Source organism: Myotis daubentonii, chromosome 6 (assembly GCF_963259705.1).
Source record: "Myotis daubentonii chromosome 6, mMyoDau2.1, whole genome shotgun sequence".
NCBI lineage: Eukaryota > Metazoa > Chordata > Mammalia > Chiroptera > Vespertilionidae > Myotis > Myotis daubentonii.
Genome location: NC_081845.1, coordinates 89,880,359 through 89,894,981, shown reverse-complemented (window position 1 = coordinate 89,894,981; position 14,623 = coordinate 89,880,359). Strand labels below are relative to the sequence as shown.

General features: G+C 45.3%; 1 protein-coding gene across 1 annotated transcript in view; it reads left to right on the top strand.

Moving 5' to 3' along the window:
* The window catches only part of DNAH8 (dynein axonemal heavy chain 8), a 265,848-nt gene that overhangs the window by 161,742 nt on the left and 89,483 nt on the right, over positions 1 to 14,623 (top strand). The window contains exons 59-66 of the mRNA XM_059699679.1: positions 2,183 to 2,336; positions 3,636 to 3,800; positions 5,535 to 5,761; positions 7,532 to 7,650; positions 9,260 to 9,363; positions 10,948 to 11,124; positions 12,867 to 13,034; positions 13,891 to 14,106. Of these exons, the coding sequence (XP_059555662.1) occupies positions 2,183 to 2,336; positions 3,636 to 3,800; positions 5,535 to 5,761; positions 7,532 to 7,650; positions 9,260 to 9,363; positions 10,948 to 11,124; positions 12,867 to 13,034; positions 13,891 to 14,106 (1,330 nt within the window). The remainder of the gene's footprint in view (positions 1 to 2,182; positions 2,337 to 3,635; positions 3,801 to 5,534; positions 5,762 to 7,531; positions 7,651 to 9,259; positions 9,364 to 10,947; positions 11,125 to 12,866; positions 13,035 to 13,890; positions 14,107 to 14,623) is intronic.

The window sequence follows — 14,623 nt, the reverse complement described above, 5'->3', positions numbered from 1 at the left end:
GGAGTTAGCCAATTAATGATTCTTTCTCATCATTGATGTTTCTATATCTCTCCCTCTCCCTTCCCTCTGAAATCAATAAAAGTATTTAAAAAAAACCAAACCTTTCAGTGGAGTGGATGGTGCAGAAGCCACTTTGCTTTAAAGAAGTGAAGAAGCAGAGACAAGTTTAGAAACTCCTCAAGAAGCTTGGCTATGAAAGAAACGAGAGGAGAGGGGTCAGGACCTAGAGAGGAGTGTGTTGTGAATGTGTCCTTATATCACAAAAACAATACATAACAGTCCATTTAATTAAAAAACCCTCTCTCCTTCTCCCTTCTTCTCTCTCTAAAAGATCAATAAAAAACATTCAAACACACACACACAGACGCACACAAACAAAAACAGCCAAAGTGGCTCTGAGACCTCAATGCCTGGGCCCTTCAGAGACTGGCCTGTCAGAGAGCATCTGCGAGCAGCCCCTGCAGGAAGGTGTGGCTGGGCTCTGCCCACAGGTGCAGTGGCGTCTCAGCAAAGCGTCTCTTTAATGAATTTCCGTCTTGGGATTTATTTTAAAGGAATGTATGTGGTGTTTGATGGAGTTCCTTTTACTAATGAAAACAGTTGAATTCTATTTTCAAACACATTCTATTTCATTTCAAAACAGACGTCACGGATAGTTCAATCCTCTTGTGGCAATGCACTGCTGGTGGGTGTTGGTGGGTCAGGAATACAAAGCCTGTTGAGATTGGCCTCTTGCATAGCCGGGTCACAAAGCTTTTTACCCTCAGCGGAGGGTAGCTAGCTGTTGCTCCCAGCGTAAAAACCAGCTCCTCGTTCATTCAGTGGTCAGCAAACTGCGGCTTGTGAGCCACATGCGGCTCTTTGGCCCTTTGAGTGTGGCTCTTCCACAAAATACCGACTTCTGCGTATGGGCCACGAAGTCTCAATCACACTGTACGTGCGTGCCCACATGTGGTATTTTGTGGAAGAGCCACATTCAAGGGGCCAAAGAGCCGCATGTGGCTCACGAGCCACGGTTTGCCGACCATGGATAGGTTCACTCAAGCTACATCATCTCTAATGCCCACAGCAACCTTTACAAATAGGTGTTCCCTTCATTTTTCAGATGAGGAAACGGGTCTGAGGAATGTGAAGGAACCTTCCTAAAGCTGCAGAAAGGGGATTTGAACCCAGGCCCTTCTGGTTCTGAGGTCCATAGTCTCCCCAGTACACTCCGTGGCTTCCATGAAACTCCCTGTTCCTTGCACTGTAAAACCTCCTTCAAGTGGGGTTTCTTCATGGTCTTTGTCCTCACCTTACTCATGAAGATTTTCATGCCACTCGAGAAAGCGTCTGCTTCATTTTTATGCTCACACCAGCTCGGCAGCGCACACATTCAGTAGGAAACAGAAAAACAGAGACCAACGCCTTCTTTTTGTAATCCGTAACCACACAATGATGGCATTTCTGTTATTTATACCACACTGCACAATGCATGTTTTCTGTAGGCTTTCTCTGCATCTAGCCACTCAGAGAGATGCACAAATTACCACTATATATCACCAATCGCTGATTTTATTTATAATTTGTGTTTACTTTTTTATCAGTCCAAACTCATCCAAGTTTCAAATTTGTGTTAGATGCTATACATATTCGCCCTTCGGGCAAAATCTGTTGCTGAGGACTGTCCGATTGCGGGGAATGAAAGTTCATTTCCCTGTCCCAGTTATTCTTCGTGAGTCACTGATGGTCAGTTTCCCAGTCCTCACTTCTCAAGTTAAATAGAACATGTGCTTGGAACCGTAACACACAGCTATTTTATGCTAATCTCTGTGGTTTTAAGAATATATATTTTTATTTATTTTTAGAGAGAGAGGAAGGAAGAGGGAGATAGAAACTTCAATGAAAGAGAATCATTGATCAGCTGCCTCCTGTATGCCCCCTGCTGGGATCCAGCCCACAACCAGGCATGTGCCCTGACCGGGAATTTAACTGTGACCTCCTGGTTCATAAGTTGACACTCAACCGCTGAGCCATGGCGGCCAGACCAATCTCTGTGTTTTTACAGACATTGTTACTTAATATCTCTTGCAGCAGGTGCAGATTTATGCTCTAATCATCATGGGCTTTATTGAATTTTGAGATAAATTAAGACTATTTATGTTGTAATTAAAAATTTTTTTTTTACCACTTTTGTTTTTAGGTCTTATAATGTGACTAACCTAACAGAAGACTTAAAAGTTTTGTACAAAGTTGCGGGGGCTGAAGGAAAAGGCATCACCTTCATCTTTACTGACAATGAAATAAAAGATGAGGCATTTCTAGAATATCTTAACAATCTGCTATCTTCAGGGGAGGTAGGTCTCAAAAGTGGAGAAAAAAAACCTCATGTGTTTTTAAATGTACTTTCTATTTGAATAGAAAAAGCAGTGACCCTTCAGCAACCTTTAGCAAGTGAGGCCAATGGTTACACATGTTTCACTTCAGAAGTGATGAACACATGAGTTTTGGCCAATTTTTTGAAGTTCCTGTGAAATTGATGCTGCCTGTCTCCAGCTTGTTTTGTACGCTTTGTTCCATTTTAAATACGATTGCTTATTTGTCTCTTTAGTCTCCAATTTGATCCTATGATTTATTTCAGGAGTAGCAAAGTACCTATCCATCCACCCCCCCACCCACCCCCCTCCCTAATGGGACTAGAGAAGGGTTGGGAGGGTTCCGTGAGCTGTAAGTAGATGTCAGAGTTACCACTTCTGACCCCACTGTATCAGCGCCGTCACGACCCCTCCCACGCGTGGTACTTCATTAGAAGGACTTAGGCGTAACATTTATGAAAGCAACACAGTAGGGAGTCACGGCCAGATCAGCAAAGACAAAGACACATTCGGTGGATCTGGAGAAATCCATGTGCAGGCTGCCTCTGCTCCCGCCAGAGGGCCGTTGGGGGGTGCTTCTCCCGCAGCAGCCAAGAGCCACCCACATGCACTGCCCTTCAGGGAGCCTGTCTGGGGCTCAGAGGCCAATGCTGTCACTGGCGCTGGCCATGGGGTCACTCCCTGCCCAGCCACAGCTGCCCAAATCGCAGACTCCCAGGAGGAAGGCAGATGTTCACCCTCTATCCCAGTGTTTGCATAAACAGTCTGGGCTCAGTGGAACAACCTATCCGTTAGTGGGGGAGACATTCCAAAGCCAGGGTCCCAGGTGCTAGCCCTGCGCGCACACCCTTCCTAACGTCAGGCCACGGTGTTCACGCTTCCCAGCCCTCTGGTGTCTGTGCATGCTTGTTGGCCATGAGCTGGCTAACCAGCGTGGGGCGAGAACTGAGCCTGACAGTGACCCAGAGGACAGAGGGCCGCACTGGGTGTGCTAAAGAAATGATCACCATGGTGGAGAGACCGCGTTTTAGTGATAGCCATTTAGACAAAGGGAAAGAAACATAACTTGCTCCTGGTTAAACAGCTCAGTCTGCTCAATAAATGGTTGCAATCTTGATCATCTCTGGCAAACCAGCAGTTTAACTGTGGAGATGCAGAAAGAAAATAGGAGAAAGAGACGACATGAAGGGGGAGAGGGGAGGGGAAGAGGACCAGACTCTGGCAGTGAACTGGCTGTGGGAACTCTGAAAGCACAGAACGCTGTCTGTCCATTCCTCCAAGATCTCCAACTTGTTTGCACGGGATGAGATAGACGAGATCACCCAGGGTCTGATCGCAGTGATGAAAAGGGAGCTGCCCCGCCACCCTCCCACCTTCGACAACCTGTACGAGTACTTCATCTCCAGGTCCAGGAGGAACTTGCACGTGGTGCTCTGCTTCTCTCCAGTGAGTGCTTGTTCTATCATGTCCGCGTGGGAGGAGCTGCTGATCTAATGTAGTCAGGTAGTTTGTCTACCTTCTCTGATGAGATGATTGGCTCAGAATCTAACATAGGACTAGAGAAGGGTTGGGAGGGTTCCGTGAGCTGTAAGTAGATGTCAGAGTTACCACTACTGACATCCCACAGGTTGAGAACTACTGAATTAAGGTATTACATATGTGTCCTTATCCCCCCTTTGCCCCCCGCCCCACCCCACTCCCATTCATGCCCTCATCCCCCTGGCTGGACACAATGTAATTTTATTTACATTGAAATAAAATTAACATTTTACTACCACCAGACTCCATGGCCCAAAATCTCGTATCAGAGTGTAATAATTTAAGATTTCATCTCATGAGAAATGATTGCGTAGGCTGCAACTTTCATCACCTAAAGACATAGATGATTTGAATTGGAAGGGAGTTGGTGGTGTAATCTTGTCCAGCTCTACCTCCAATGCAGACAGGCCAACTAGAATGTCCCTGATGTACGTTTGGACATCTGTAGCTCACTGCACTGTCCACGTAGTAGCCAGTAGACACATATGGCTATTTTTCATGTTGATTGATTAAAATTAATTGAAAATAAAAATCCAATTTTTTGTCCTACTTGTCCCATTTCAGATGCTCAATAGCTGCATGTGGCTGGTGGCTACCATGCTGGACAGCACTTACTGAAAATGTCCATCTCCCCAGAAAGTTCTGTTGGTCAGCTCTGCTGGCGGGGGACGGGGGGAGGGGAGGCTCACTAATTTATAAGGCAGCTGCTTCATTTCTAGATAATGTAATAGCCATGAAGGTCTTCTTTACAATCAACTGAATTTGATCTGTCTATTCCCCCGTGATTCTGTTTCTGTCCTGTAAAATGAGCCCAACCGTCTCCCACACACAGCTCCTCATATTTGGAGAAAGTTTTTGCAGACTCCCTAAATTATTTCCTTTGTAGATCAAACACCTCCTGTTCCTTCTGCTATTCCCACTTGCTCTCAGGTCCAGGCAGTTCATGTCCTGCTCGTCTCTCTGTCAGTTTCCTCTTACTCTTACGAGGCAGCTCCTGGAATGGAATCCAAGAATGCAGATGTAGTTTTAGAAACGGGAAGGGTGTGGAAATGTAACCTCCCTGCATCTGGACACTTTTTTTTTTAAGATTTTTTTTTATTGGTTAAGGCAGTGGTTCTCAACCTTCCTAATGCCACGACCCTTTAATACAGTTCCTCATGTTGTGGTGACCCCCAACCATAAAATTATTTTTGTTGCTACTTCATAACTGTAATTTTGCTACTGTTATGAATCGTAATGTAAATATCTGATATGCAGGATGTATTTTCATTGTTTCAAATTGAACATAATTAAGGCATAGTGATTAATCACAAAAACAATATGTAATTATATATGTGTTTTCCGATGGTCTTAGGCAACCCCTGTGAAAGGGTCGTTCAACCCTCAAAGGGGTCGCGACCCACAGGTTGAGAACCTCTGAATTAAGGTATTACATATGTGTCCTTATCTCCCCTTTGCTCCCCCCACCCCACTCCCGTTCATGTCCTCACCCCCCTGTTTGGACACTTTATCTATTAATGCAGCCCAAGAGTTTTAAAAAATTGTGATGTCACACTGTTGACTCAGCATGCACACACAACTCTCCCTAGCCAAGTTATAATCCGCTTGTGTCTCTAATGCTTCCTGACTTTGCTGTGATAGGTTGGCGAGAAGTTCCGCGCCCGGTCTTTGAAATTTCCTGGCTTGATATCAGGTTGCACTATGGACTGGTTCAGTCGCTGGCCCAGGGAGGCTCTGGTCGCTGTGGCCTCCTACTTCCTTTCAGGCTATAATATCGTCTGCTCTGCTGACATCAAAAGACAAGTTGTGGAAACGATGGGCCTCTTCCATGACATGGTTTCAGAGAACTGTGAAAGTTATTTCCAAAGGTAGGTGACGTTGCATACGCACGAGAGCTGCAGGACCACTAAGTTCACTCCTAGGAGGAATCGCCTGGAACATCCAGGAAAGGGCTCATGCTGAGCTCACGGTCCCAGCAGCACTTACATTTTTTCTTGCTTTGATTTTCCAGTGGTTATGGATTGAAAGGGTAGTAAAAAAACGAGATTTAAAAATTAACTGGTGTCCATATTTAAGTACCTCCTTCCTTCTAGGCCTCAAAGTAACACATGCTTAATGAATCACTTTATTTTGTGTACTTAATTTTTTCCCCCCCAAAATGACTTAACTGTTCATCACAAACCATTTAAAATTAGTTTCTTGTTCAAGTGCATTATTTATTGTGATTAAAGAAGTGCGCTGTTTTAAAGCTTCATCGCTGCCTTCTGTTATAAGAACACTGAGGTTTTGTATTTGCATCACTTAGTCTGATCAAGTGATGCCTGTTTCATCATGTTTTTAGGCCAAATAATTGTGAAACAAAATTGTAATTGACTGTAGGAGAAGCGACTCACTAGTAGCAGCGATGGTGTTCATATGTGAAAGCTGGTGTCAACAGTTTAGAAGTACACCTCCCCTCCCCCCAGCATGATCATCTCTGGGTTCGACTGACAGATGTGAATGTCGCTGAGCCGGCCTGCATTTCTGGAGCAGTGGGCTTCCCCCTCAGGGTTAGCGGGTGGGCCACAGGGGTGCTGGACCCGCCAGAAAGACCATGTCTGTTCTGCAGAGGGACCCTCTGGGTTCCATCTCACTGATTTTCCAGAGGGTCCCTATCTCGCAAAGGGTATGAGAAACTCTACCTAGACCACCCCTCCTGAACTGTTAGTTGTAGATCATCTTCTGGTGAGTTCATGTGCACTCATTCTTACTATGAGGACGATTTTCTTTCTATCTCATTTGAACTCCTCCTGCCACTGTTACCTGTAGAGAGACATCCTCACCTTCATATAGCTACAGAAACCCATGTCTATTTTTTAAGAACTTGGTGTATTTTTCATATCCTCTCAGGCGGTAGAAGTTTATTCTCAATGTAATATTTTCATAACACTTTAATGATAGTCATCTATATGCCAAGTTCTTGAAATATTTTTAATGTTAAAAATCTTCTGAAAGCCAAAAGTACAAAATTAATCTAAAAGGTAAAATGATTTTATGTATGTGTCGAGTTCTCTGACTTGAGTTTCTTCCATATAAAATTATTATTTTTATTTATTTCTATTGTTAAATATAATTGCTATGCTAAGCCTGTAAGGAGGTGAGTGTTGAATCAGCGTGGCTGCTTTGATTTTAAGGGCAGCCCAAGGAGTGCAGGGAGCAGCTGGTGGGCCCCCGGAGGCGACCACCAGCTGCTGCCTGGCTGTGAAGAGGTGTGTAGCCAATATCAGTCGAGAAGAAAACACTTCAACCACCTCACTTATCCCTGATATCTGCATAGAACCTTAAAGTTTGCAAAGCGCATTTGCTATTTGTATATATTTTTTATCTTCACAAAATTCTGGCAGGTGTAGAGCAGTGATTTTTTTCCCCCATCAGTTCCCCAGACGAGGAAACAAGCCCAGAGTGGAGTAAGAGTGGAGTCAAAGACCCCAAAAAGGTCAAGATAGATATTTAATGATCTCACCATCTCATCTCCAGGGAAACCACTCACAACCCCTGCCTCCCTACCAGTGACTCACTCTCGTGGGAAGAGCAGGGGCTCCGACCTGGGTGGCAGGTCACCGGACGCAGAGACGAAGCTGACTCTGTTTCCCTTTCAGGTACCGCCGGAGAGCGCACGTGACTCCCAAATCTTACCTCTCGTTTATAAACGGTTATAAAAACATTTACACGGAAAAGGTGAAATTTATTAATGAGCAGGCTGAACGGATGAATATTGGTAAGCACCGTGGGATTCGTACGGGCTTGTTTGATAGGGACCCCAATATTGTGTTTGGTGGCTGCTGTTGTGATTGAAAATGAAAGACGGACTTTATTGTTAGTAACGGGGTATTTGAGGAAAGGCGCTTAAGGCTGCTTGGACCTGTCCAGAAACTCTGGGCGGAAGAAAATCCAAGCAAGGTGGCCTGTTTTTTTCTAGACCATTTCTCCCCCCCTCCTTCAACTCTGGGACCACTGGTTGGGCAGCGAGTGACCACGGTCATTTGGGGAATAGCCAGCTCTTGGGAACTGACCACAATGTCAATTTCTGATTTCACTGCAATTTCCCTCAATTTGTATAAACTTTGTGAAGTTAATGCTTCTCAAATTTCTAACAAAGGAAAAGGCAAAACACAAACAAACAAAAACAAAAAGAGAGAGTTTACTTGAGTGATGGTTTTCTGTGTGTTCAGTACATATAAGTAGAAAAAATAGAAATCAGAATCAATGATAGGTCCAGAAAGCATCTGACCCACACACTCCAAAATACGTTAGTGCTGTCCTTTTATTTCTCCTACACGAAACCGGGTCACGGAGCCCAACTGAGCTCCAGGGCGGGAAGTTAAGGGATGCCGGGAGCAGCGGGAGAAAGCTCCTTGCTGTCCTCTCGCTCACCTTCCCGCAGCGGCTCTGGACCAGCTCTGTGCTGACGCCATGCGCTGGCTCACTGGAGCAGGGGTTGGTTAGGAATTGTCTGATCTGGTTGTTAAACACAGCCTTTATTAAAATTAAATTACATAAACTTACAATTAAATAAAGTATATTAAAAGTGAAGGCAAAAGCTACTCAAAACAGATCACTTCAGAGTTATTTTTACTCTGTTTTGCTATTATTATTGTTCTTGAGGTTATGTCCATTCTACCTGCCTGGTAGAAATATCTCAAGTGTGCCACTGAGAATCTCTTGGTAGCTTGAAATCAGCCGCGTGGGAGTATTTACACGATGGATGCCAGAAACATACAAATGAGTTCTTCCCCTCCCCCGTCAAGAGACCAGATGCTAAACATTCACTAAACACCTCTGCCTAGAACCCAGTTGGGATGTGAGAAAGCTGGTTGGTTGCTGTCCTCTCCAGTGTGTTGAAAGCCACAGAGCCAGGTGCACGGGTTTTAGCGGTTATTTTTGTTTTTATAGTGAAGAGGACAACAAAAACGTTACTAGATTATGCGTCTCATTTGCCATCTCAGAGGCAATAGGATTCAAAGGCAACAAATGACAGCCACAAATTGCTTGCAGAGCCCAGGGGAGCGTAGGTTTGTCAAGCACGTTTCTCAAGCAAGTCCAATAACTGACGTTCTCGGTGCGGCCCTGTGACTTCCCTTCAGTGTGGCCAGATGATATTCTCCCACCAGAGCGATTTTCTTCACCCCCTGCTGAAGCTCTCAGAAATATGGTCAGGATTGTTGCTCCTAAGATAGGTGCATTTTTAAAGCATTTGTCCATAATTAATTACCTTGTGTTCGTTATAGTACTTCTATGGTGCCTTATGAGTAGTAAATGTTGAATAAATATTTGATGGAGGGGGATTGATAGACTCAGCAAGCGTGTACATATGTGCGTTTGTGAAGGTCTTGACAAGCTCATGGAGGCAAGCGAATCGGTTGCGAAGCTCTCGCAGGACCTCGCAGTGAAGGAGAAGGAATTGGAAGTGGCGTCTGTGAAAGCAGATGAAGTGAGTTTGCATTTGTTTTATCCCGAGCGGTGAGGAACGTTTTTCCAAACTAGAGAAAAAGCATTTAGAAGCTTACAGGGTATAGACTTAGACTATTTCTGGTAAGATAATGTTCCCAACGACCATTAGATGTTTTGTTTAACTCATACCAAGGCATACCTAAGCTAGTCTAGCCCTCCAGGTCTAAGGCTGTTCTTTCTTCCCTGGCTCTGTCTCTCTTGTTCTCCCGCATCTGTGTATGACATTTCTGCTTGACTGTAGTCATATGTGGTAAGGTCCCTGCACGCTCTAGGTTTCCAGGATGACCCAAGTCTCCTCTGAAGTTTGTGCCAAGCAGGGGAAAAATAGGAGGAGTTGGCCTGCTCCTTTATCTACTGCCCCCCACCCCTCAGGCTGTGTCCACTCCCACTCCCTGAGGCCCAGGTAGGAATTGATACTTAAATCTTGACCTTTATCCAGTTGCTGAAAGGAGAGAGTCAAGAGAGGCACTTAGCAAAGTTCTGGCATATGGTAGGCATTTAGCAAAATATGAGCTATTTTTATTGTTATTTACATGAAGCTTAATGTGGTTTCTGATCTTACTCCACGTGTATTGTTTTAATTTTTAGAAATTACATACAGTAGAAATACCATTTTTCTGAAAGGTTAAATATCTATCTATCTATCTGTCTATCTATCTATCTATAAGCCTAAACGACTGTTATGATAGAATGACTGGAACAACCTGAACAATCACAACCGTTCGGTATGACATGCACTGACCATCAGGGGACAGATGCTCAATGACCACCCCTGGTGGTCAGTGCGCTCCCACAGTGGGAACGCCACTCAGCTAGAAGCTGGGCTCGCAGCTGATGAGCACAGCAGCGGCGGCAGGAGCCTCTCCCGCCTCGGCAGCAGTGCTAAGGAGCAGCAAGAGCGTGGCGAGAGCACCGAGCACAGAGCCGGGCGGTGCCCGGCCTGGTTCGGGCTCCTCCCCGGCTTCCTGCCACTTCACTCACTGCTACAACCCTCGGGGATGTCTGACTGCCGGTTTAGGCCCCACCCCCACAGGCCAGGCTGAGGGACCCCTTCCCTCCCACCCCCCTGCACAAAATCTGTGCACGGGGCCTCTAGTTTATTTATATATTCTAAGCCTGAAGAAAGCTTAGGAAATAACAGACTGCAAGGACTGCTTAAAGTGTACTTTAATACACCTTAAAATATAGATGACTCAGCCCTGGCCCGGTGGCTCAGTTGGTTGGAGTGTCGTTCCATGCACCAAAAGGGTTGCAGGTTTAATTCCCAGTCAGGGCACATACCTAGGTTGTGGGTTTGATCCCTGGTCCGGGTGCATAAGAAAGGCAATGGATCCATATTTCTCTCTCACATCAATGTTTCTCTTTCCCTTTCTCTCTCTCTCTAAAAACCAATAAAAGCATCTTTGGGTGAGGACTAAAATAAGCATATATATCTTAGATGGGGAATAAACTTGCTCTTATTCATGTTTTGCATTTTAGTGAATGAATATTCTCTCAGTACTCAAATCTGTAAATGCTGCTCTGAGGTTTCTGTTTGTTCTCGTGTGTTTCCTCAATTTAACAGGTATTAGCAGAAGTCACAGTAAGTGCTCAGGCTTCAGCCAAGGTGAAAAACGAGGTGCAGGAGGTGAAAGACAAAGCCCAAAAAATTGTGGATGAAATTGACAGTGAAAAAGTAAAAGCTGAGAGCAAACTCGAGGCCGCTCGGCCTGCCCTGGAGGAGGCGGAAGCAGCCCTGAATGTGAGTAGCGCGTTGCTGTCCCCCCCCACACAAGTCCTTGCAGCACTGCGTTCCACGGCATGAAATAACTAGAAGTTTTGTAATCACGAAACTGAGTCTGGAAACAAATCTTTTCACGGATCAAGTTTTCCAAGTTCTAATTTTTTTTAAGTCTTTACATCCTATAACTTACTCTTTGCTTCCTGTAAATTGGCTTTCCGTGAGAACTGGGAACCGTACTGGCGATTAATGCCTAAGCTGTGCACAAGGGATTCAGATCACTTAGAACCCTGTTCAGATTGTCATGAGCCCCTTTGAAATCCCCATGTGGTTCCCGTTGCTCCCAGGATAAGTCCCCAGCCAGGCGTCCAGGGCTCTGAGGGCACAGCTTTGGAGGCAGGCACACCGGCACCTGCCTCTTGGGGCCACCACTTCTTAAGTAAATTGATTTACCTTCCGTGAGTCTCCATGGGGATTATAATTCCTCACTGATCCTTGGAGGCTCAGTGTAAACGTTAAAGGTCATGAGTGCCTTTTGCTGGGCACATGGAAAATACTCGATGAATATTAGTGTTGCTGCTGCTGCTGCTAAGCTGGCTTCTCTCTGCTCCTTGAACTGTCGTTGTCTGTGCCCACACAACATGACCAGACACACAGGAAAAGCTCTAGGCCTTTGGAAAATCATGGTGTTTAAATGAGCCTCTCCCTCTGCCAGGAATGCTTCACCTAACCTTCAAGACCAGGCTCAGACCTCACCACGTCCAGAAAATGTTGATCTCCCTGCTCTCCTTCATTTGCCCATCACCCCTGAGCTTCTGTTATGACATATAAGCCTAGTTTAGGGTAACTGTGTTTTCTCTCTCTGTCTTGGAAAAATATGAGGACAGGGCTTATTTTTGTTTGTTTGTTTTATATGGGAGAATGGCTGTAGTTGTTATATGAATGAATAGATTTATGATCATCGTCTAATAAAATTGTGACAGTGGCCAGGGCACATTCTTCGCCCCCACTCCCTTTATGGTTTCCATGATGACGAGAGGGAGGGAGGGAGAGAGGGAGAGGGAGAGAGAGAGAGAGAGAGAGAGAGAGAGAGAGAGAGAGAGACCACTGAATCAAATGGGTCTTAGGAGATTTTCTTGGTTTATGGGATGTCCCGGTCCTTCTTGCTTTGAATGTCTGGTAATGACTTATTCGAAACCCAGCTCACATACAGAAATTGTCAAAAAACATTTTTAGGAGGCAGGTGTTATAATAACTTCTCTTGTCTCCTTTGAATTCCTCCCCCTTCCATGGGTAGGGCAGCCCTCAAAGTGCAGGCCGGAAGTGAGGCTCCTGCTACTCCGGCCTTGCTCCTCTTTGTCATCCACACATCAGACAGTCTCTGTGCTTTGAAGATGCAAGTTATCTACGTGTTTCCCATCACTGGGGCTTGTTGCTAACAAAGGCGTGGGGCGGGGTGGGGGGTGGGGTCGGGGTCGGGTTGCTGGGTGGTCAATGAATGGTAGTGATATTCCAAGGAACTAGTTGAGGGCAATAGAGGGGAAAAAACAACACTAAAATAAACATAACTCCTAGAATCACAGTGAAAGAACTATTAGGAAAAAATCTTGGAATGCAAATGGTTAAGGCGATAATGTCAGGGTTTGGGGAGAAAATGCATTTTGAAGTTCTCTACTTTTGTTATTTAAAAGTATTAGATTGCCACATGACTATGAACACTGCTCAACAACAACAAAAATATTGATTCCTCACCCCCAATACAGACTATCAAACCGAACGATATTGCCACGGTCAGGAAACTTGCAAAGCCCCCGCATCTTATTATGAGAATCATGGACTGTGTTCTGTTACTCTTTCAAAAGAAAATTGATCCTGTTACTATGGATCCAGAAAAACCTTGCTGCAAGCCGTCATGGGGAGAGTCGCTGAAAGTAAGTGAAATCTATTTTATGGGCCCCGTGCGGGGCTTGGGTGTCCTCAGCCTGGGCACTCGATTCAGGCCACACAGGGTGGCCGGTGTAAGTCGACCGCTGTGTGTCGAGCAGTGTCTCTTACTCTGCATCTCCCAGAATGTAAGTAGGGAAAGAGGTTTAGGCTGAACACTTGCATTCTGCACGATCTGTCTGGAACCAGTGGCCAGTATTGGCAGTCCCGATGTCAACCGATTTAAATGCACTCCCTGGACAGGAAGCTGGGGGTGTTACAGGTGACTGGAGAAAAACCAAGCCATGCTTAGAGAAAGGGAGTGACATTTTAATTATAAATTCTGCGCAGGCCTGGAGAAAAATGTGTCTTTCAAATTCTGGGCCCCCCCAACATGGAGGAAACTCTCTCTATTTATACTTTTTCCAGTCCTTTGTCTCCCAAATTTGGAAGGAGACTTCCGGGCCTTCTGAGAAAGAAGGCCTGTGTGCTGGGAAGGGGCCATGCGACCATATCCCAAGGCCTGGCCTGGCGCCAGCGCTGATAACTTCGTCTGGGGCATAGTTTATGGCCTCTCTGGAATGGGAGTAGTCTTATTTTCCTTATTGTTTAAGCAAGCAAGCGTTTACAGAAGCCAAAATAACAGGGTGAACATTTCAAACAGCAGTTATTATATAAGATGGCTGCTTCAGGGAAACTTTGATCTTTAGAAATGAGAGGACAGTTTGCAGTTCACAGATTTAGGCTGGCCCCTGTCCTAGTCTTGGTCTGTATGGTGCAGCCAATCCGCTGTTACTCTGGAGCAGCCTGGCTGGGGAGCAGGCAGGTATCTCCTTGCAGACCTGCGGTGCTGGTGTTTTGCAGCTGATGAGCGCCACGGGGTTCCTGTGGAGCCTGCAGCAGTTCCCCAAGGACACCATCAACGAAGAGACGGTGGAGTTGCTGCAGCCGTATTTTAATATGGATGATTACACTTTTGAAAGTGCCAAAAAAGTCTGTGGGAATGTGGCTGGTCTGCTGTCCTGGACACTCGCTATGGCAATATTTTATGGCATCAACAGGGAGGTGCTGCCCCTGAAGGTTCGTTTCCTTCCTTCTCCCAGTAACTCGGTGCTCAGTAACACCAAGCCTTCGTGTTACCGCTGTTAACAGGCAAGGTATCATCTGACGAGTCAAGGTAGATGTCCCAGTGGCCAACGTTTTCCTCTTTTTCTGTTTGCCCGCTCACCGTCTCGCGCCGTTTTTACGTCTGTTACATGTTTTGGGCATCTCAGGCGAGACACTGGAACCAGCTTGTTAACTTGGACAGGGAAGGAGTTTACTGGGAATAATAACCAAGCTGTCATCTAGTAGAAGAGCACTCGCCATTTCTTTGAAGTTTGGGGATAAGGTTTGGAGACTGAATTTGGTTGCTATATTCCAAACAAAATTTATAAAAATTTGTATCACCACCTAGAAATGTTTTACATTTCAAAGACAGAAAGGGAAACTCTTATGCATCTAAGACACAATAAAACAAAATTTAAAAGAATGATTACAAAAGAAGAGAATTCAGGGTGCCGCAGACTTCCCACCAGCCTAACACTAGAACAGAACG